A 22,394-nucleotide genomic window follows, 5' to 3' on the forward strand; every position below is an offset into this window, starting at 1 on the left:
GCCGTCCCAGCTGCAACAACAACCAACAACACCAACAACAACAAAAAAACCAATGTGAACCAGAAAATCCTCAACGCAACAACAACACAACCCAACAACACCCGCAATAATTTACCCCAACCCACCTGAAAATATGTTACACTGATTGGTGTGGCCATGGTAGTAAATCGGAGAAGGCCGAGGAACCCCATGTGGAGCAGGGGGAGACAACACACAAACTGCACACAAGAAAGGCCGATGCCAGTTGCATTGCATTCTTTCTCCAGCTAGAACTTTCGTGTGACGTTTTTGGCCCGTTTTGCGCCTGTGCTCAACAACTCTGTTACATATTACACCATTGAGACACAGACGTTATTTTCGTGATGCTGGTCAGTGTCAGATTAAGCTAGTGCAGGGCCTGTAGCATATGTTATAAATGGGCCCTAAATTTAAAAAAACACGTAAATATAAAAATACTAATTGTTTTAACTCCCGTAGTAAGTAATTGTATTTTTCATTTGCTATACGGCGAGATAATACAACAAATCGCTAACCTTAAACACCCAGTCGTTCATAAAAGTCGAAGGCGGTATAGTACTATAGTAATAGAGCAAGTGCAGAATCACTGAACTGGAATTGATAGCTTGAAAGCATTTAGCGCGGGGCCCCTGAAAGTGCGGGGCCCGTAGCTACACGTGTAGCTACTCGTGCTGCTGGGATAATCCGGCACTGGTGCTGCTGCTGCAGCATTGGCAGTGGCGGTGCCCCAAGCGCAATTCACGACAAGAAACCCCGACAACGTTTCTCGCACGCAGGCTTTGTTATCTCAGCTGGTGAAGCGCTGGTGAAGCCCCGCTGAGCCACGCAGCTCTGTGGCAAGGTCGGCCACCAGCCCAGAACCATCGCCGATGGCGGCGGTTACAGGACATTGTAGCTACATAAGAGTTACAGAGAGACCCATAGAGTAACATAGAGATCCATAGAGTTACAGAGGGAACCATCGAGTTAAATAGAGATACATAGAGTTGCATAGAGACCCATAGAGTTACATAGAGTTGTAGAGGTGCTAGACACTCTATTCGGTAACCTGCGGGTCCACTATGTATCAGAGGGGCAATGCAGTGTTACTGCGCTGGGATCAACGGCCGGGATCAGGGAGAGGTGAGAGCGGATCATAAACACAGATTCCCGCCAGACCAACGGCCAGCGGTCAGATGAGGTAAAAGAGGATCGAAACGACGGATTGTAAAGAACCAATCAGAGGGTCCCACGAGGGAGCGTGTGATTGGATAAGGACCGTTACAAACGGGTATAAAAGGGCGAGCGCGGGGAGCGCGCGGGAGTTCTCCACACACGAAGACCGAAGCCCGGGCTGAAGAAGATAGGACCCTGGCTCCCCAGCCTTCCAGCTCTTCTAAGAGCTAAGGCTCTGCGCGACCAGTGGTCAGGGAACACACCGAGCCAGCGGTGGGTCAAGCTAGCCTCCCCTAGGTCCCAGCCAGAGGACGCTAGGGTAGCGGGTAGACTGGGAATAGCTCCCGCCAGTTCGGAGGCTGTACCTCCCTAGGCCAGCAGTCAGACCCGTCTATACGTCCCGCCAGTTCGGAGGCTGTACCTCCTTCGGCTACGGGTGAAGAACCGTATATCCCTCCGTGTGTGTAGGGACTGTGTCGAAAGAAAGACAAACCAGTGTGTGCCTTAAGGAGTTTATTCATCTGTTATTTACAACACTACAGAGTTACAGAAAGACCCATATAGTTACATATAGATCCATAACGTTACATAGAGATCCATAACGTTACATAGAGATCCAGAGAGTTACATGTAGGCCCAGAAAATTCCATAGAGACCCATAGAGTTACATAGAGACCCATAGAGTTACATAGAGATCCATAGAGTGTGGAGAGAACGTGCAAACTAACGCGAGCTAAAACATAAATTATACACACGGAACCCCTGCTAAAACTTGACACTCGTCAAAAAATAGTGGCCTTAGAAGGAAAACTATATAATATATATAATAGGCGACATTTAGAGAGGTCCGAAAAGGTTTAAAATGACTGGATGCACAGAGAACGGTGCGGGCGTGATAAAGCCGCACGAATATCCAGGAAATACGAACAACGCTGCTGCTGATGCCGCTGCTGCTGCCCCTAATCCCTTGCATTATTCACGTGCCCCTGTTGTGCATCTCACGTGACAGAACCTTCCCGAAGCAGGTAGCTTGCAAGGACCATGTCCGTTCGTATTAATCATCGTCCCAGCAGGGCCCTCCGCTGCTGTCGTCCTCCACGACGGTCGGCGTGTCATCTTAGCCGAGCCGGTGGTCGGTGTGATCGAGCCCGAGTGCCGGTCCGTGTACCAGCGTACACGGCCTCGCGCGCCCCCGGTTAGCGGTGGGGCTATAATAGGTGACGCGATCTTCCCAAGAGGGTTCATCACCTCTGCCCGTTTTGTTCGCAGATCATCGCCACCCATCACATGCAGTCCATCTCGTTTGCGTCGGGAGGCGACATGGTGAGGACGAGGAGGCTCGTGTAAGGCAGCGGCTGCCGATGGTTCTCTCTCGCGGGGTGCTTGGGTCCTGTTGTGGAGGAGCCGAGAGGCCACCGCTGGCCATGCAGGCAGCTGAAGGTTGGCGGATCACACATTTGCGAAAGTCGATACCAGCGGGAGTCGGGGCCACTGTCTCCCAGCTTGCAAGGGTGCGATGGTAGTCCAGCAAGCGGGTTAATTCCCAGCTGTACGGGGATCGAGGGTTACCCCCCTCCCACTTACAGGGTTTTCTCCGAGTTGCTCCGGTTCCCACATGTATAAACACTCATTCATTGAGTTGCCAAAAATCTCATTATAGGATTCATTTACAGCTGTACGGGGATTGAGGGTTGCCCCCTCGCACACGTGGGTTTCTCTGGCTACTCAGGTTTTCTCCCACGTGTATGACCACTCATTATAAATGAAATTGGCCAAACATACCAATATAGGACCACACAGCTTGGGCAATTTTTGCCACTAACATTCTGGCTGCCTTCCCGACACTTGCCCGTGATTTTCCGCATCTCTGAATCAGTCTTTTCTCTCTCTCCCGCTCTCTCTCGTTCACTTTGAGAGTGAACGAGCGTCGCACGCGACACAGCTCACGAGTGCCAATTCGTCACGGCACCTTTGACGCGCAAACGATCTCGCGCCAACCGCCCCCGTTTTCTGTCGCCGCAGAACATGGCCGACTACGTGGCGTACGTGGCCAAGGACCCGGTCAACCAGAGAGGTGAGTCCAAGGCCGGACCCCGCACCCGCTGTCTCCGCGGCACCACTGTTCTGCCTCACGGCAGGTGTTGTGCTCCGTTGGAGGAGTGGGGTGTTCGCATACAGGAATTTCCTGTTTTGATGCTGAGTTTGGTCACGTAACCAGGAAGTTCCGATTTGACAGTCTTTCAGCCACGAGGCTGGAGGCAGCCATTACACAGAATTCAAGATGGCGGCACAAATCGCGTCTCAGTGAAGACAGCTGTAATTGTCCATTGTGGGACTTTAAGAAGCATTGTCTGTAAGTTCGTTTATGTTCTTATAATACTGGGAAAGCTGTTATAATGTTAGAACGACCGTTATAATGCTGTAAATGCCTTTATAATGCTATTAAATTGTTATGATAAATACGAGGCCTAGTTAATAACGAAGCCTGCAACTTTTCTTATTGTGAATGTTACTTGTAATCGAATAAGTCGAGTCAAACTTGTACCCAAGTAACTATATTGCGATCTTGAGAGCAAGGATGACAAAATGTTTCATCCACAGTTAAGTGTTATATGTAGTGCGGTACATTTGGGGTGCAGTGTGATGAATACACGATGTGCCTTTATGTAACACAGTAGCTTATGCTCTTGTATAGCTATTGAGTGGTAATGTAGGTGTCTGGTCCTTCCAGGATCTATTGTTGAGAAACATGTTATCTAAGACAATGTTATGATGCTGTGGTGTTCATTCATTGTGTTGGTGTTTCCGGGTATTAACAGATGCTGAATCTGTGCTGTTTTCTTACCAGTTTTACCTCGTTCAATTCAATAAATGACGTTTGGAGTTGGATGTTCACCCTGGCTCTGAGGGTTTATTGGATGCGAGGTTAACTACTCAGCTAGCGGTGCAATGCAGCGCACAGTGAGGCCGAGACAACCACCTCGGTGTCGGACCGCCACGCCGCCAAAAATCCTTTTTGGGAATAAATGTTTTTGTCTTAAACGTGGTAGATTTAGAATTGATACGGTGAGTCCTATTTACGTTGGGGATGCTGCCCGGAAAAACGAGATTTTTGGCGACGGGGCCGACGCTGCTCTTCCCTCACCACCCCCCGCATGAACACACACACACACCCCCACATAGAGCCCCGAGGGGAGGTCACCTGGCCGACAGGTTTTCATCCAGAAGCCCTCTCACGGGACTAATCTTCACGGTTTCCTGCGGCCAGGGAATTGGGCGATCTCCCCCGATGCGAACTCACACCTTGGCGCCGTGACTTGGGTTGTAATTACATGGTCACGACGGGGTTGCCCAGCCACCGCGGTTAAGACACACACCACACACACGGGTCGGCATGCAGGTAGGGGGCGGAACCACGAACGACGGGAAAACAGGGCAGGCCCTCTGATTGGTCGGGAGCTTAGCGGCAAACCTAGACGCGGACGTCGCTGAAAGCAATGGTCCGTGGCGGGAAATCCGAGCGATCTGATTGGCCGGGAAGTCCAGCGGATCAGCGGCGAATTCTCTTTGAAGTCGGTAACAATAAAAGGCGAGAGAAGGTAGAGATAAGGCAACCGTGTTCTTCTGAAGTCGGGGATCGGAGTAGTCACCTTGTCGGCCACTGGATCGTCCGTGAGACGCGTCTCAGCGCAGCCAGGCCCCAGGAGAACTTTGTCCACGGCTTCCCGCACCTCCGAGCCGAACCCGCCGAGCTATGCCCCTGAAGCAGGAGTCGAGGACTCGAGGGGCCGGAGGGCGGCAGCCCTTCTCCCGCGGACGAGGAGTTCAGCAGCAGCGGCTCTCACACGAGTGAGGGGTCTGGAGACGGCGGCCCCCCTCTGGCCGGCCCCACGCCCGGGGAGGACCAGGGGGCCAGCGGCCTCAACAGTGTTGTATTACTTTAGTTTCATTACATGTTCATTTTGATTCATATGCAGTTTTTTCTGACTTTACGTGAAGACACAAATTCGCCCGTTTTCTCATTGAAAATAGGTAAATTTAAAACTGTCCTTTGCTTTTGTGTCCTGGTCACAAAAGCAAAGTTTGTGGGGAATAATAGCCATTTTATATACCTTTTAGGCATAAACGATGACGAAATAACACTTATTGCCCAGGAACAAGAATTGTGTTACAGAGTGCGACCCGTGGTTGTTGCGAGGGTTGGAGGTGGTGGGGGTGAGAGGTGGGGGTAAGGGTGGGGAGGGGTGGGGGGGAAGGGGAGGGGGGGAAGGGGTGGGGGTGCCCCCCGCGACCTCCGCCACCACCACCACGCGCTGCTCGTGTGCTGCAGTAAGCGCTGCTGCTATTGGCCGAGACGGAGAGAGAAAGAGAGGCGGGGGGAGTGGGAGGGTGGCGCTGGACCAATCGGCGCGCGCGTCTCTATCCGCGCGGACCCGGCGAGTGGTGGTGGTGGTGGGCCGCGGCGTCTTCCCGCGAAGCGAGGCCACACCACAACCACAACAACCACAACCAACACCACAACCACCACAACAACCACAACCAACATCACAACCACCACCACCACCCTCTCATCCATCTCTCGCGAAGACGACCAAATCCTCCGGGTAACAGTCGCTACAATCATCGTGCCGCTCGCACGCGTCGTGGTGGTGTGTATGAGGTGGTGGTGGTGGTGTAGTGTTGTGTGTGAAGTGATGGTGTAGTGTTGTGTGTGAGGTGGTGGTGGTGTAGTGTTGTGTGTGAAGTGGTGGTGGTGGTGGTGTAGGGTTGTGTGTGAGGTGGTGGTGGTGGTGTAGGGTTGTGTGTGAGGTGGTGGTGGTGGTGTAGGGTTGTGTGTGAGGTGGTGGTGGTGTAGGGTTGTGTGTGAAGTGGTGGTGGTGGTGGTGTAGGGTTGTGTGTGAGGTGGTGGTGGTGGTGTAGGGTTGTGTGTGAGGTGGTGGTGGTGTAGGGTTGTGTGTGAGGTGGTGGTGGTGGTGTAGGGTTGTGTGTGAGGCGGTGTAGTGTTGTGTGTGAAGTAGTGGTGGTGTAGGGTTGTGTGTGAGGTGGTGGTGGTGTAGTGTTGTGTGTGTGGTGGTGGTGGTGTAGGGTTGTGTGTGAGGTGGTGGTGGTGTAGGGTTGTGTGTGAGGCGGTGTAGTGTTGTGTGTGAAGTAGTGGTGGTGTAGGGTTGTGTGTGAGGTGGTGGTGGTGGTGTAGTGTTGTGTGTGTGGTGGCGGTGGTGTAGGGTTGTGTGTGAGGTGGTGGTGGTGTAGTGTTGTGTGAAGTGGTGGTGTAGTGTTGTGTGAAGTGGTGGTGGTGGTGTAGGGTTGTGTGTGAGGTGGTGGTGGTGTAGTGTTGTGTGTGTGGTGGTGGTGGTGTAGGGTTGTGTGTGAGGTGGTGGTGGTGTAGGGTTGTGTGTGAGGCGGTGTAGTGTTGTGTGTGAAGTAGTGGTGGTGTAGGGTTGTGTGTGAGGTGGTGGTGGTGGTGTAGTGTTGTGTGTGTGGTGGCGGTGGTGTAGGGTTGTGTGTGAGGTGGTGGTGGTGTAGTGTTGTGTGAAGTGGTGGTGTAGTGTTGTGTGAAGTGGTGGTGGTGGTGTAGTGTTGTGTGTGTGGTGGTGGTGGTGTAGTGTTGTGTGTGAGGTGGTGGTGGTGTAGTGTTGTGTGAAGTGGTGGTGTAGTGTTGTGTGAAGTGGTGGTGGTGGTGTAGGGTTGTGTGTGTAGTGTTGTGGTGGTGTAGTGTTGTGTGTGAGGTGGTGGTGGTGTAGTGTTGTGTGTGAGGTGGTGTAGTGTTGTGTGTGAGGTGGTGGTGGTGTAGTGTTGTGTGTGAGGTGGTGGTGGTGTAGGGTTGTGTGTGAAGTGGTGGTGGTGGTGGTGTAGGGTTGTGTGTGAGGTGGTGGTGGTGGTGTAGGGTTGTGTGAGGCGGTGTAGTGTTGTGTGTGAAGTAGTGGTGGTGTAGGGTTGTGTGTGAGGTGGTGGTGGTGTAGTGTTGTGTGTGTGGTGGTGGTGGTGTAGGGTTGTGTTTGAGGTGGTGTAGTGTTGTGTGTGTGGTGGTGGTGGTGTAGGGTTGTGTGTGTAGTGTTGTGGTGGTGTAGTGTTGTGTGTGAGGTGGTGGTGGTGTAGTGTTGTGTGTGAGGTGGTGTAGTGTTGTGTGTGAGGTGGTGGTGGTGTAGTGTTGTGTGTGAGGTGGTGGTGGTGTAGTGTTGTGTGTGAAGTGGTGGTGGTGTAGTGTTGTGTGTAGTGTTGTGGTGGTGTAGGGTGATGTGTGAAGTGGTGGTGGTGGTGGTGATTGCAGCCGACTTGGCCGCCTGTGTGTGTCTCTTGTGCGAGTGGGGAGCGGTGGTGTCGCTGTTTGCGCTAAGAACAGCGACGATGATCTGTGCCTGGGCCTCCTCCCCTCGGTCGTGACCCGGTGCAGCTGTGTGTAGTAGACATCGCGACTCGCGGGAGACTAAGGCGGTCGTGCGTGGTGCTGGCCACCCACCTCCTCGTGTGCCACAGTGCCGGCCCTCACAGGTGCCACTCGCTAACAGCACTGGCCCCCACAGTCTGCTAGAGGCTACACGAGACGAGAGGGGGGGGGGGTCTTCGGTTATTGGAGTCGGCGCTGTGGGGGGTCATGGCGTGTCCCGTGTCAGCGGTGTGGTTTGGGGTTAGGGTCGTGTCGGGACCAGGGTTTGGGTGGTGGGTTGGGGTTGTCAGGTGTCGGGATCGTGATTGTGGGCCCCTTGGGGTCCAGGCGTACTGACTTGTGCTTCGTGTAAGCGTTATGGTTTGGCGGTCGGGAGTTCGGGCGATATGGTGAGATTCAGGTGAGTAGTTTGGTTGATGTTAGTAAGGATCTGGGTGTGGGTTGATGTTAGTGTGGGTTAGATTCAGGTGAGTAGTTTGGTTGATGTTAGTAAGGATCTGGGTGTGGGTTGATGTCAGTCTGAGTTATATTCAGGTGAGTAGTTTGGTTGATGTCAGTAAGGATCTGGGTGTGGGTTGATGTCAGTCTGAGTTAGATTCAGGTGAGTAGTTTGGTTGATGTTAGTAAGGCTCTGGGTGAGGGTTGATGCTAGTGTGGGTTACATTCTGGTGAGTAGTTTGGTTGATGTCAGTAAGGCTCTGGGTGAGGGTTGATGTCAGTGTGGGTTAGATTCTGGTGAGTGGTTTGGTTGATGTTAGTAAGGATCTGGGTGTGGGTTCGGGGGTTGAGTTGATGTTAGGGGTCAGGGTTTGCGTTGAGGGTTATGGTTCGGGTAACGTTTTGGATCTTGGACGAAGGTTTCGGCTGGGAGCGATGTTTATTGTTGGGTTCGAGGTGTGTTCGGGATTAGTCGGGATTAGGGTCAGGGTTTAGGTGCGACGTTTGTGTTAGGGTGGAAATCCGGACTTGGATTGAGGTCGGGGTTAGGGTTGAGACTTCGTCGGTGCCGTGAGTTGTGATTGAGGCTGGCTTACTGTATATTGGAGGCGAGTTCAGGGCCGTTATGTGGAGCAAAGTGAGGTTTTGAGGTGGTGCTTGAAGACTGGATTTGGGATCGGAGTTAATGTTTGGAGTTGGATTCGAGGTGAGGGGTGGAGGTTGCCATGGTTGAGTTCTCCATTGAAATTAAGTTTGGGTTTTTGGGTCAGTGTAGAGTTGAGCTTGGAGCGTGCTTGGATGGGCGGATCTCCGTGCATTACAGTTGTTGTTGGCTGCCCAGGCTATGTTGTGAGCAGTGGTGGGCAGTGCAGCCACATACAAAGGTGGACTTATATCTGTTTTTGTCCTCCTCTTTAAATTCAACACTCACGTCTGCGCAACCTGCACTTAACCAGCGTGGCGAAGTATGGTCACGTAACAGGACCCGGAGGGCGTGGGGAGGTCCTCCTCCTCCAGTAGCGGGCCGACACAAACACAAGGTGACTGCGCACACAGATGTTTGAGGTCTGCATTGCTATTGAGGTTATCGTTGTTTTGTAGATCACCGTTTGCTCCCGGGCAGTCCTCTGCACGCCCCGCGCACCCACCCAGTCGTCTCTAAAACTCAACGTCGCGCGATCCTCTCCTCCACGCGCGTGAACACATCGCCCTGCGCCGCTCGTCACCTCCGATCGCGTCATCCACCGCCGGCAGCAGCGGGCGAGCGACCCCCCCCCAACGCGCCATGGACAGCGACAGGGAACGCGCGGCCGAGGATCGGGGAGGCAGCCCCGGCGAGCGGGGGAGCCCTGACAGGGACCGCGACGAGAGGATCAAGACCGGTGAGAGGGCCGCCCCCTGCCCACCGCGCAGGGTGGCACGCGGCTACAGGCGAACAAAACCTGCACGGGCCCTGGTGAGGTGTTGCCGTGGGTAGAGGAGAGTAAAGGGTGAAGTTTGGGTTTCAGGGTACGGTGCGGGTCAGCGGGGGGAGGGCTTTTACCAGCGGCAGGTTTAGGGTCAGGGGTAGAGTTGCTACTCGTGCTTGTTTGAGGTCATTGAGAGGACAAGTCGAAGTGGTTGTTGTTGGTTCGTGTTTGGGGTAATGCTCGTACTGTGGTCCCGTTTGTTGGGTCCGGTGAGAGGGCTGATAATAGTGGCTGGTTGGCTTCTTGGCCCAAGGTAGGCCTATTGGGAGTGGCTGGTTGGCTAGGGCTCGTACCATCAGGCTAATATCTCTTCAAGTGAATAAGTGGCAGTGCTATCCTGGTGGTCCTGAGCCAGAAGGAGAAATTCCACATTCCTATGCCTGGGGTCAGTCTAGCCATACATACTGCTGATGGTATCTGTAAAAGTGGTAACCATATAATTGACTCCACAGAGATGATTTGCTGAGCTGTGCCAGCTCAGGAATTGATCTCGCAACCTTCCGATTGTGACACAGGCCAAACCAACACACGCAATGTAATTGGCCAAGCACCCCAATGCAGTACTCCGACTGAAAAATTATCTTGCGCCTCAGTGAGGATGGTGATTTAGCCTAGCAGTAGCGCACGCATTTTCCCCTTATGTCTGGAACAAGCGGTGAATACGCACCCGCTGTACCACGGTTCGAATCCAGCGCACGTTTCGATTTCCTGATCAATACTGCGGATGTGTTGATGACGACAAACACGCGCAGTCCCATTCACAGTGGGCCGGTAAAGAACCCGTGACGTTATTCGCGAGAGTAAGGTCACCGTATGCCCGAGTCGCGGTCCGTCCAAATTTGCCCAAAATAGAAAAATGCACCGTGAATTACTCAACCAGAATCTATGTGGGAATCATCGGCCCACTCCTGCAAACACTTGGCAGGGAAAGTAGTCACGTGACTGAGAGGGAGGCTTTCCTGGGTAAACAAGCATAATAATGATGATAATTGAGGCTTTCCTGAATAAATGTGACATATTACGGCCATAATCAAAGCACCCCCCTCCTCCCGCAGCCTATAACACCTGGTATGCTTGGTGGTCACCCATAGAGCAGTGCGGCAAAAGTCATTATCGTGTCCTCAAACATCGATGCTCTCCACTTTCGCCAAGCCCGCACTGGCCTGCGCGGTGTAGTATGGTCAAACGACCACCACAACCCGCTCAGCATGTGGAGGCCCCCTCATCCAGCAGTGGATTGACAAAAGGAACTGTACACGTGGAACCCCAGCGCTTCCAAGCCAGATTAAATAGTAATTATAGACGATCGTAAGTCACCGCTTTACTAATCTGTGCCCACGAGTGGTTCGGTGCAAGGATGGGGGAAGCGCGAATGTCTATTTTTGAAGCCACGTTTACAAACAAGAACAAAAAAATCGCTACGATCCGACGTTTTGCACGCAGCACAACAGTGGCCCGGGTGGTCGTGCCTTAGCGCCTCGCGTCATGGCTTCGAACAAAAAAATAAATAATCGAAAACCGTCTTCGGAAGGCCGTTCGAGTGGCTTTGAAAGAAAATCGGCGCAGTGTTTTAAAATGTGAAAAAAAAAAGTTGGAGGTCACGGAAGGAATGTTTTCCGAGACTGATCCGGCCACCTCCTGGGGCTGCACGACCCGGGACAGTGGTTAAGGTCACGCTGCCCTTGGGCCATGCGGGATTACTGTGCCGCTGTCGCTGATTCCTGTTTTAAGTGGCGTTTCCCCCCCCCCACTTCTCTCTGGTGCTGCTCAGTACGGGTGGATTAGTGTGCAGCTCGCTCTGCTTTGTGGTTTTATTGGAGTTGGGTTTTTTTCTGCTCTTTGTGTTTGGTTTTGGGGGTTGGCGTGCGTGCGTGGAAGATGAATGCCACGTCGGTTTACGCCGCCGTGCCTTTGCGTGCGTGGGTGTGGGCGTGAGTGGATTTTCTTTTCATCAAGACTTGTGCAGCCAAAGTCACTTTTCATCATCGCTTGGCAGCTTTGGCGACCAGACCAGACTACCAGATATTAAAGCAGTAGCTGCAGTAGCCATAATTATGGCTGCTGCTTTTTATAATCATAAGGCCTCGCCAAGCCGCCACTTTTGCCACCTTCCACGATATTGCATTAAATTACAGCAGTCGCATAATATTAGTATGATTTATTATTGATAAGCCGTTATCAAGCCTTTTCTTTTTAGAAGGGGCCCTACTTTGAGATGCTTGGCCAATCTCTTTGTTTGAACACGTCCTGAAATAAAACCCAAAGAGCCTGGAGTAAACCCACTTTCACGAGAAGTTGCCATGTAAAACACTGCAACGAATGCCACGGCTTTTCCACTTGCTGCACTACCTCCTTAAGGCACCTCGTGGTTTTCCACTCCATTTGCAACCACATAAATTATCGATCGGGAATTAACCAAACGTTCCACTGCAGGCCGCTAGTCTCGGCGCTAAGTGAGGCTTATTCCTGTCTTGGTGGGCTGCTGTTTGCAAATGTATTGAGTGCCACAATGGCGAGACTCCCTCGCCTGGTATGCAGGAGTTTGTGGGTTCGATCCCGACCTTGACGCCTGCTGCATATTTGGAGTTTCCCCCTGATCGCGGGGATTTTTCTCCGTGTCCTCCGTTTTTTTTACTCAACGTTTATAAATATGAATTTAGAGTATTTACTGGGTGTTGGTGGCCCTGAGCAGGAATCGATCTCTGGTCGCCGGCTTTCGTGGCGCAGCGCGCTAACCACTACCCCCCCCACCTCCACACCCAGAGCCCGAGGATGAATGGACGGAGGCGCCGCTGATAGAGGAGTCTCGCGGCGGCGGCGGCGATGACGATAGCATGGCCGCGCTCGACGGAGTGTCGACGTCGCCTGGGACTGGCGAGGGTCCCGCCGGGGACGGCGGCCGCGGCACGCCGGGTCCCGGTGACGGGGCCGGCGCCGCTGCTTCACAGGCGCAGGCCAGCACCAGCTGGTCCGGCCTCGTCGACTACCTCATCAAATCAGGTGCGCGAGTACGCAACAATTCATGTTGTTGCTTAATTTTTTATTTTGTTGTTGTGTGAGCTTGTTTTTACCCAGGAAAGAGTTTTTTTCAGGAGGGTCCTGATAAGTGTTCGCAGTCGCGTGCAATCGATTGCTTAGGCATTTCCCAATCAAGTCGTTGCGAGCATTTTTATTTTTTATTGGGCAAATGTGGCCCACGGTGCCGGTACACGGCGTCCTCCTTCTCTGGACGAGGGTTCAAGAGTGGGGGTGGCCACGCAGAAGCCACTCGAAGCCACACGGGAAGCTTGAGCTGAATTAGATATTTTGGCAGTGCAGTTCACACCGTTATGTATTCTGCAGAGTTATTACTCTAAGATTACATTCCACTGCAGATCCTGCACATTCACCATCGAGTGCAGGCAGCCATTGATAGTTCTGCGACGGCTAATATGTCGGCATGCCCTCGTGAAGGTATCCGTCCTTGTGTTCGCGTGTCCTCGAGTGTCAAGGGTACAGCCTCCAGTGAAGGTTGCTTCCGATTAAAAGTGCAGCGTCATTGCTGTCGGCGCCGCCGCCGCTGTGCCCCTGGCACCGCCGCCCGGCGATGATGGCCACCGCCGCAGCTGTGCTTCTCTCTCTGGCGCGATTTACCGAATGGGGAAAAATAATTGGCGAAAACTTGTCGCCAGTTTATCCCCCGAGAAGGCCTCGCCGAGACTCTCGGCAGAGAACCCGACACGGTCGTCAACAATCCTGTGTCGCCGTATAAGATCAACAAAAAAAGAAAAGTTAAGGCAAAGTTTCGGGCAACGGTCCTTCTTCATGGCACACCTTTGAGTTTGGAACTTAAATAATATGTTTTTAAACCTTTGCAACAAAACAAATAAACGCAGCTCGATTCTTGCGCACGATGGCAGCTGTACGCTCAGGAGCTCGGTGTTGGGCCATTGTTGAGGTCTGCTGCCGCTGGGCACGACGAGAGGGCTTCGGGAGAGAGAGTTTGCGTCGTTTTGCTGTTCCTCCTGCGTTGGAGGAGCGCAGACCATAGTGGTTTTTACTTACGCGGGCCATAGTTTGGGTTTCTTGGCCGCAATCGCACTGTGGCTTGTCTTTAATGTGTCTCTATGTATCTCTATCTTCTTGCGTGTGGAACTATGTCCTTGGGCTGGATGCCAATGTCGGGGTCCGCTCGCCATGACGAGAGGTCTTCGGGAGAGAGATGTAGCGTATCGTCGGACCTTTTGTTTGCCAGTATCAAAGTATGAAAATTAAGAATAGGTTTTAAAATCTATTCTTATTTTTCTGATTTTGCGTAGTTTTTGTTTGTTCCTCCTCCGTTGAAGGAGCACAGACTACAGCGGTTTACTTATACGGCCCCTACAGGAGTTTTATATTTGGTGGGAGATGGGAGGTAGCCTTCCTGCTGCGTTCCCACTTGTTTCGCGTCTTAGCGCTACCTTCAACGCAACCAGTTACCATCATCCAGGCGAGATGAACGCCGTCGAATTCGGACATGATCAGTGGAGCTAAATGAATGCAATCAAAACATCGCGGAGTCCCGTGTCGATATTGTGGGGGCGGGGGGGTTTGGGTGAGTTTGCTGGGTGTGGGGGGGGGGAAGAGGGCGGTGATGGGGGGGTCTGCCTGTCCGTGCACTCTTGGGTCGAAGAGGGCCCTGCATTGCCGTGCTTGGCCATTTCATTATTCATGAGATTTTTGGCACGAGAGTAAAAAACACTCTCGCGTTGGAAGGGAATACCGCTCCAAGCGCACTGCGCGTAATTTACCGGGAAACGGCTCGTGTCCGTGGCTAGTTATTTCTCGAGTGGTCCTGACCCACGCCCCCCCTCCCCCCCCTGACTTCGCCAGCTCATTGGCCGGTGTGGTGAAGTATGATCAAATAAGCCCCATGGACGACACCGCGTGGGGGGTGGCCCTAATTCGGCAGTGGTGCGACGAAGAACCGTGAATAACTGTCCACCTACAGACGTTTCGTCAATCCACTGCTGGATGAGGGTCTCCCGTCCTGGTCGTCAGGGCTGTTTCACCATACTTCCCCGCACCGGGCAGCGTGGGTTTGCGTGAATGCGGGAAGCGTAGGCTTTTGGAGGTTGGTACGGTCCACCGATGGATTTACTTTTGGGATGACGTGAGTTGTCGTTGCTCGGCCCGTGCAGAGCTGCAGAAGTGGCATGGATCGCCGTCGAGCTCGCCGGGGCTGTGCGTGCCCTCCGGCCCGAGTCCGTCTTCCCGTCACTTCTCCCCCTCGCTGGGCGGCGGAGGCGGCGGTGGAGGCGGCGGTAGCGGTGGGCACCGCGGCGCGGGTACCGGCACGCTGCTGCTGTGTGAGGTGTGCGGAGACCTGGCGTCGGGCATCCACTACGGAGTGTACGCCTGCGAGGGATGCAAGGTATGGAGGGAGGCAGGGAGGGAGGGATGCAGGGAGGCAAACACGTGCACGTCATTTTAAGGGGATCTCATTCCAGGTTCTCACCGTGCCTCTGCCGCCCGTTCTGCCGTCGGCGAAGGATTCATCGTTGTTGTAATTTGCACTGCCGCCGTTCCCCAGAGTGGGCGACCTCACAATCAAAGTCGTCGTTTAATTAATTGTTCCAATAGTATACGTGGGGTGTCCGTTTAAACTTCCGCACTCAGATCACTTATTGCCTTCTTGTGGATGAGGCGGGTGCTTTGACACAGGCACGGACCTGAACACGCAGTCGCCATCCCAGCGTGGGTGAAAATGTCACGTTGCCCCACTCCCCTTGTGCCCCCCCGCACCCTCTCTCTCCACCCGGCAGGGGTTTTTCCGGCGCACGGTGAGCACTCAAGTGCAGTACGAGACGTGTCAGATGAACTGCGTCATCCAGAAGAGCAACCGCAACCGCTGCCAGTTCTGCCGCTTCCAGAAGTGCCTCTCCGTCGGCATGTCCCGCGACTGTGAGTGCCGCACGCACACCACAAAGGTTTCCCCGTGTAGCCTTAACAGAATGTCGGGGCAAGGGCTGTTGGTGAGTAGCACATATGAAGGCCGGCACGTTTGCACACGGCGGCGTGGGTGGCCAGCACCACTCCCCGCCGCCTTTGCCTCACCAGTGGCAACGTTTTTTACACACTGCACCAGGTACTCATTTGAGGCCGAGTCGACCTAGGGGAGGCCCGGAACCGGTTCAGATAATCTTCACTGTTATTGGTCGTGAGCGGGAATCGAACAAGGCGCTTCACATAGTTCAATACAAAGGTAACCAAATAGAATGAGATCGATGGCAGGGGCGTGCATGGGCTTAGGAATGGGTGACACAGAGAGAGGGTGCCTAGGGGTCTCGAAAGGGTCGGGGAGGGACGGGAAGGAGTGGAGGGAAGAGGAAGGGAATGGCGATAGAGAAGAGGTGGGTCTTGAAGAGAGGAAGGAGGTTAAGGAGGGGGGAACTGCTTCATGTACAGGAAAGGTCCACTTTGAGCCTCTTACTTGAAGTGGCATTGAAGGCTCGCTGGCAGAGGGTCACGCGACAGCCCCAGGTGCTGTGAAATGACTGGCAGACGCGCCACCTGCGCACCCTCACTGCGCCGCCTTGGTGTGTTTTAGCCGCCCGGCGCTCTTCTCGCATCGCTCCGCCGCCCTACATTGTTTGAGGGCGGCAGCTCGCACCTGCCCAGCAGCGTCCTTAACGAGTCTCCTGCACAGAGGCGCGTAGCAAAGTCCCGGCTTCGTTAAGCAACCGCTCTTGGTCTTTAATGCATTCGTACTTTGGGCCCCCCCTTACACCTCATCTCCCGCCCTCCGCCCCGCAGCTTCTCGCCGGGGTCGGACCCCCCAAGCGGCCAAGGTGCGTCCGCTAACGCGGCCTTCGAGCAGGAGCCCCCACCGGCCCCTCGCTGGACAGGCCCTGGGAGAGGAGATCACAGGTACCGCACCCGCACCCCCTTGTGCGGCATCCTCCGCCGCTGGCACTAGGATTTCAACTCTGCCCGTTCGGGGCCCGTGCTGCTGCAGATCATCACTGGTGCAAATTTGCCAATTTTTTTATTACTCGCGTATTCCGCAATTGAGTGACATCGCGTGGCTACATCGCCCCGTTCCTGCGACCCGACTCCGATGAGCACGGTTGGCTACGTACGGTGCGAAAGAAGTCATACATACACACACTGCAGGATGCATCGGTGGAAAACTCAATCGCTCTTCTGAGTGAGACTTAACTACAAACACGAGACCATAGAGAACATGACTTCTTCCGGTCTCAAATATACAAGTGAAGGTGGTTGGTGAGAGAATGAGTGTGTGGGTGAGTGAGTGGGGAGCGGTTGTGTCGTGGTTAGCCCGCTGCGCTAAGAACCCGACTATGACCCGAGTTCGATTCCCACTCGTGGTCGACACCAGTGACGATTATCTGAAATTGGTTCTCAGCCCTCCTCAAGGTCGACTCAGCCTAAAACGAGTACCTGGTGGAGTGTGTAAACATTGCAACTGGGGAGACAAAGGAGGCCGGGCGTGGTGCTGGCCACCCTTCCACCCCCTTGTGTGCTGTTCCGGCCTTTATAGGTGCTTCTGGCTAACACCACTGACCCCTACAGTCTATTGAGGATATATGGCGGGGGTCTTTGTGTTTGTTGGGGTAAGTATATCTGCAAAGTCGACACGGACAATGCAGCATCGCTCCGTAATGTCTCTTGAGAAGCGATCGTATCCAGGCTCCGTGTAAATCGACGGACGCTGCGTCACAGCCATTGATCGCCGTTAATGGTCCCTCTCCTCCTCCTGCCTACCGCTGTGGCTGCTCTGGCTGCTGCCGCTGCTGCGCTTGCTGTTGCAGAGTTCGGGACCTATGAGACCAAACCCTTGCCGCTGTTGACGGCACGTTCGACGCTGGCCGACATGCTCACCTCGTCCACGCTCTCCACCTCGTCGGGAGGAAACCGCACAGCCGCCTCCTCGTCGCCGGCACCCATGTGGGATGGGCCCCGTTCCGCCTCCGTACGTCGCCCACCGCCCCCTGCGCGTTGCCGCCCCCCTCCCCCCGTCCGTACCGATCGCAGTCGAGGTTGAGTTGCATTGCTGTGGCCGCCGAGGCCGTGCGGCCCAATGTCCTTTGGACGCCGCAGGGCGGATGTGAGACCTGTCCTAGCCGCAACGTTTGGGAAGTATATCCGGCATACCGTAACTAAATTAAATGGTGCAAAACCACAGACTTTTTCAAACATTTACACGCAATTGAGGATAGGGGTTGGCGCTTCGACCCGTTAGTGGCGGTTGAACGCCGCGTGGACGATGCGACGGTAACGTGTTGACGGGCGTCGCTCTCGTCGCGCCGCGCCTTCTCCGCAGCCCGTGTGCCTCGACCTGCGGCAGCACCTCCCGGCGCCGCGCCGCTCTCCTCCGCGCCCGTGGGACGGCCGCTCGTGCGGCCCAGCCGCCGACGCCCCGTCGCGCTGCCGCGCCTTCGACCTGCACCCGCACCGCGACCTGCACGACGCCTACGACGGCCTGGAGCCGGCGGACGAGGACGGCGGCGACGACGACCTCGACGTCGGGGGGGTCGGCGTTGGCGGGGTCGGCGCTCGCGAGGAAGCGGACGCCTGCGGCAGGGCCGGCCCCGGTGGGCTGCGCGCGGCGGAGGCCCTGCGCGTGCTGGCGCGGCACACGCAGGAGGTGTGGCCCGTGGCACGAGGGTCCGCGCCGGCAGAGGCTCGCGCACGCCCGCCCGGCGCCGCTCAGCACGCGGTACGTCGCGGAGGGACGGACGCGCCGTCGCGTGCCTCGCGAGGTTTGGTTCGCAGCCGAGTCGGGCGCCAAAGGGAAGAGTAGAACTCGGTTTCAAGGTTATTTTGTTTTTAACGGGGTAAGAACTCCAGAGAGCAGGGCGCATCTCATTTGCCGGAGTGACCAAAAAGGCAATACATTGAATAAAGTACAACGATAAAGTGATTAGAAATCGAGAGTACAGGAGAAAGCGGAAATGTTGCAAGTGTCGGAATATTGCAAGGGGGGACCATACCTTAGCAGGTCGGGCATCGGCTTTGAATTTCACAGAAGGGAAGGGAGCCGCGTCATGGCGCGGCTTCGACCGTCGTAACCCTCGGCTGACCGTTTGGCGCGGTCCCCCACAGCCCAACGCTCGCGACGAGCTGCGGCGCGCGGCCCGCGATCTGCAGCGCTTCGCGAGCCAGCAGGACGTGCTGCTCAAGGGCGCGCTCTACGACTGCAGCCAGGGCCAGCCGGCCGACGCGGCCCGCCTGGTGCACGAGGCCCGGGACCTCCTGCGCTGCGTCCGCGAGGGCCTGCGTGCGCGCCTCGACGCGGTCGCCGACGGCCTGGACGCAGCGACGGCCGGGCCGCATGGCGGAGCGGAGGGGGCGGCGGAGGGGTCCGCGCCGGCCTGCGCCAGCCCCGCGTCGCCCGAGTGGAGGCTCTCTTCCGAGCTGGGCGCGGCCGAGAGGGGGCGCATGCTCTAGGGGTGCCGGGCGCGCGCCGTTCGTCTCGAGCGATCGGATAAATAGCCGGTGGTGGCCCGGCGGCAGCAAAGAGTCGACGTTTGTCAAAGGGATCGAGCCGATGTTAAGTGACTGATACGACAAGCAAAAAATAAAAATTATAGGATTATTTTTTTCCTGCCAACGTGAAAGTTGTTGACGTACCTGGCTGCCGCATCCAGAAGAGGCTGAAGCACGTGTTTTTTTTGTTAAATCGCGGCACTTGGCATCAACGATGTTTGTGTCGACGTTTGTTCGATGTTGCGAGTGACCCCGCGAATTATCTGCCGCTGACGTGTTTGCTCCCCCATTCCCCCCCACCCCCCACCTCGCTGATTTGATGGTCGTGGCTTCGCAGTGCTTTGCGCCGCGATGGCCGGTACGCAGGGTGCTAAGCGATGTGGGGATGAAAGATATCCTTGGCTCTCGGTTTTTTTTTATATCCCTGGGACTGCAGTTGTCTTCCCCGGGAAGGATAAATGTATCCTTCGCTGTATAAAAGATGTTGCGTAAAAGGGTAAAAAAACAATTATCATGTTGCGTAAGAATTGTTATAATTATTTTTATTCCTCCGACCTCGGCATCTCTGGTACCCCCACCCCTCTCTTGGCTCAAGTCTCACCTTCTCACGCATCTCCGTATCCTCTCCCTCCCCCTTTCACTGTCGGTGTTTCGCAGGGGTCGGTTCAGGGCCCCTTACCATTCCTTCTGTGTATTTCGCCCCTTGAATCTATTATCTCCTCTTTCTGCTTTCCTCGCCAAATTATTTGCTGATGACACCCAAATCTTCTCCTTTCCCTCTTGTATCCCTGACCTTTCCTCTCGTATCTCCAACCTCTTGCCTACCTATATGAACTGCAATTTAATAGAAAGTTTTTTCAGGAAACAATCCTACCTGCTATAAAAGGCAGGAGATGCGTACATCCCGGCAGCGTCCCAACGTACAGTATCGTACCTCGTACGCTGCTGCGTTTGCCTGCCGCGCGAAATTTTTAATATTTTACAATTTTGTCGTATCGCCATCGTAAGATCTAAATATCGTAAGTTGGACCATTGTAACTCGGGGACTATCTGTAGTTAGGAAACACAAATATGATCCGATCATGAGTTTGATACACGATGAGCTGCACTGGCTACCTATGAAATGCAGGATTGCGTATAAATTATGCCTACTCGTTTTTAAGAGTCTCCAATTTGCTCCATCCTCTCTCGCCGATCAGTGCGTATCAGCTTCAACGGACCCAAATCCACTCCGACTACAATCCGCGGCTCGCGGCGACCTGCTGCTGTACCCCACCGCGCGATGCGGCCGGCGCAGTGTCCCCGGCCCAGCGACGCTGAAACACGCTGCAGCTCACGCTCGGGATCCATCCCCGAGTCTGAGCCAGTTCTGCAAGAGACTCAAAACGGTGTTGCTGCTGTTGTTTCAGAGGCGACTTCAATGTGTGATCAGTATGTGATCGATGCGCACTCGTGATGGACTGAACTCATAAGAGTGCGCGCTAACAAATGTTCTTACTGAAAATCTTTCCATGGCCGTGCCCCACCTCATCTCTTCTCTCTCATCTTTTTCCATGTCCCCCCCCTCTTCATTCCCAATTCTCTTTCCGTCTCTCTCTGTCCCTCCTCCCCGTGCCCAATCCCGTGTTCGGCCCTTCTCCCTCCCTGTACCCTTCCCACTCGCATCAACTCCCCCTGGTACATTGAGCAGCAACCCCCCCCTATAGACTCAACACTACTCACAGACTCAACACTGCACATAGACTCAACACTGCACCATAGACTCAACATTGCCCATAGACTCAACACTGCACATAGACTCAACACTGCACCATAGACTCAACACTGCCCATAGACTCAACACTGCCCATGGACACTTCCCATCGACTCAACACTGCCCATAGACTCAACACTGCCCATAGACTCAACACTGCACCATAGACTCAACACTGCACCATAGACTCAACACTGCCCATAGACTCAACACTGCACCATAGACTCAACACTGCACCATAGACTCAACACTTTCCCTGCATATGAAGCAGTCCACCTCCTTAACTTCCTTCTATTCCTCTCTTAAAGCGTCACCTCTTCTCTATTTCCCATTCCCTCCCCTCGCCCCTCCACTCCTGCCCGTTCCTCCCCTGGCCTTTCATGATCCCTAAGTGCCCCTATATCGCTGCTACTCATTCCTCAACCCTTGCACCTTGCCCGCCCCTGCCATTGAAATCCTCCTATTCCGTCGCCGTTTTTGAAAACCATGTCAAGCGCCTTGAGTGAAGGCGTTCTATAAATATAGATGAGACGAATATTATAAATAAATAAATAAATACTGATGACATTAGATGATCCAGGAAAGCCATGCCGGGTCCAACGATTTTTCCAGGAGACTGCTACGTTGGGTTCTCATTTTAAGATTTTTTTTCAGGCAATTAACGATGAAATGTGTGTACTTGCGGGAGAAAACCGGGGCAGGGGGGTGGTTCAACAACCGTCGCCGTACAGATGGGAACAGACGGAGACATTTGCCATCCCACATTCCCCTGGCACCTCCGACGCCCGCAGCAAGGGAGTGTTCACAGCGTATTGCGCGATCCCAGCAACCCTCGCCTCCGATGGCACGTACGGAGCCACCGCCGAGTTGATGCCGCGGTTGAGCCTGGGTAGCGCTTGGAATGCATGAGAGGAGACCGCAATGCGTGCCGGGTTGTCTGCAGATTCTCCGGTTTTCTTCCCACAAGAAGCCAAACGCTCGTTATTAGAATCCCTACGCAGCAGCATCAGCATCTTCCTGCAGAAGTGTTTTGAGACTCTGAGGCTTCACATGGTAAGCATGTAAAATTATTATTTCCAAGTACATATTAATCATTTGCACTTAGGCGCCTTTTATTAAATGCTGTAAGGTGCCGTGCATGAAAGACGAAGGATAACGAGGCTGGAGCAGGGGCGGAGCTAAGATTTTGACTTCAATATTCTGAGATATACAGTGTATGTTTTCCAATGGGCGCCACAAATGAATAAAACACATTTTTTTTGTATTGAGCGCGGCGAGCTGACATGCTCATGAACTGCTGGACAATATCGGAGAGATCGAGGGACTTCGCGATAGCCTTCTCGATGTATTTCACCATCACGTCGTCGCCCCTGCTGGTGCGCAGCCGCGTCTTCAAGATTTTCATGGCGGAGAATGTTTCGCTCGGTGGTGGCCGTAGAGATCGGGAGAGTCAGGATCAGTCGAATGAGCTTATACAACTGAGGAAATACGCTTACAAGTTTGTGCTTGCAGAAAACGATGCTCAGTTGCTTCAGATTAGATTTGACTGGCGTTCTCCTCGTCACCGGTGAACATGACAAACTCAACAAGTTCCTGTTTAAGCGAAGTCAGATCCAGCTCTCGAAACCGGCCTTGTACATAGCCGCCAACTCAATGATCTGCTCTTGATTTAACTGGTACGATTGGAAGTTGTCAACTGGGTCGA

The 22,394-nt window shown here is 54.1% G+C and overlaps 1 protein-coding gene across 2 annotated transcripts; it reads left to right on the plus strand.

The window, feature by feature from the left end:
* Nucleotides 1-5,608: 5,608 nt before the first annotated feature.
* Nucleotides 5,609-21,277, plus strand: LOC133354287 (uncharacterized). Of its 2 annotated transcripts, XM_061571019.1 has the most exons (9): nt 5,609-5,777; nt 9,098-9,378; nt 12,229-12,465; nt 14,625-14,857; nt 15,249-15,387; nt 16,240-16,353; nt 17,259-17,419; nt 17,771-18,166; nt 18,553-21,277. In XM_061571019.1, the coding sequence occupies exons 2-9, from the start codon at nt 9,282-9,284 to the stop codon at nt 18,895-18,897; spliced, it is 1,722 nt and encodes a 573-aa protein (XP_061427003.1). In that variant the 5' UTR covers nt 5,609-5,777; nt 9,098-9,281; the 3' UTR covers nt 18,898-21,277. The 2 variants fall into 2 exon arrangements, with proteins under 2 accessions (XP_061427003.1, XP_061427005.1); XM_061571021.1 differs by lacking the exon at nt 5,609-5,777 and having other exon boundaries at nt 9,322-9,452.
* Nucleotides 21,278-22,394: the final 1,117 nt, after the last annotated feature.

This window comes from Lethenteron reissneri, chromosome 46, assembly GCF_015708825.2.
Source record: "Lethenteron reissneri isolate LAM-NWPU_2019-01 chromosome 46, ASM1570882v1, whole genome shotgun sequence".
NCBI classification, from domain to species: Eukaryota; Metazoa; Chordata; class Hyperoartia; order Petromyzontiformes; family Petromyzontidae; genus Lethenteron; species Lethenteron reissneri.

Excerpts from the sequence above, each read along its gene's own strand:
- LOC133354287 (XM_061571019.1), top strand. The coding sequence starts at position 9,282 with ATGGACAGCGACAGGGAACGCGCGGCCGAGGATCGGGGAGGCAGCCCC. Across the intron at positions 15,388-16,239 it reads CGTCGGCATGTCCCGCGACT|CTTCTCGCCGGGGTCGGACC; the intron begins GTGAGTGCCGCA and ends TCCGCCCCGCAG. Across the intron at positions 17,420-17,770 it reads ATGGGCCCCGTTCCGCCTCC|CCCGTGTGCCTCGACCTGCG; the intron begins GTACGTCGCCCA and ends CCTTCTCCGCAG.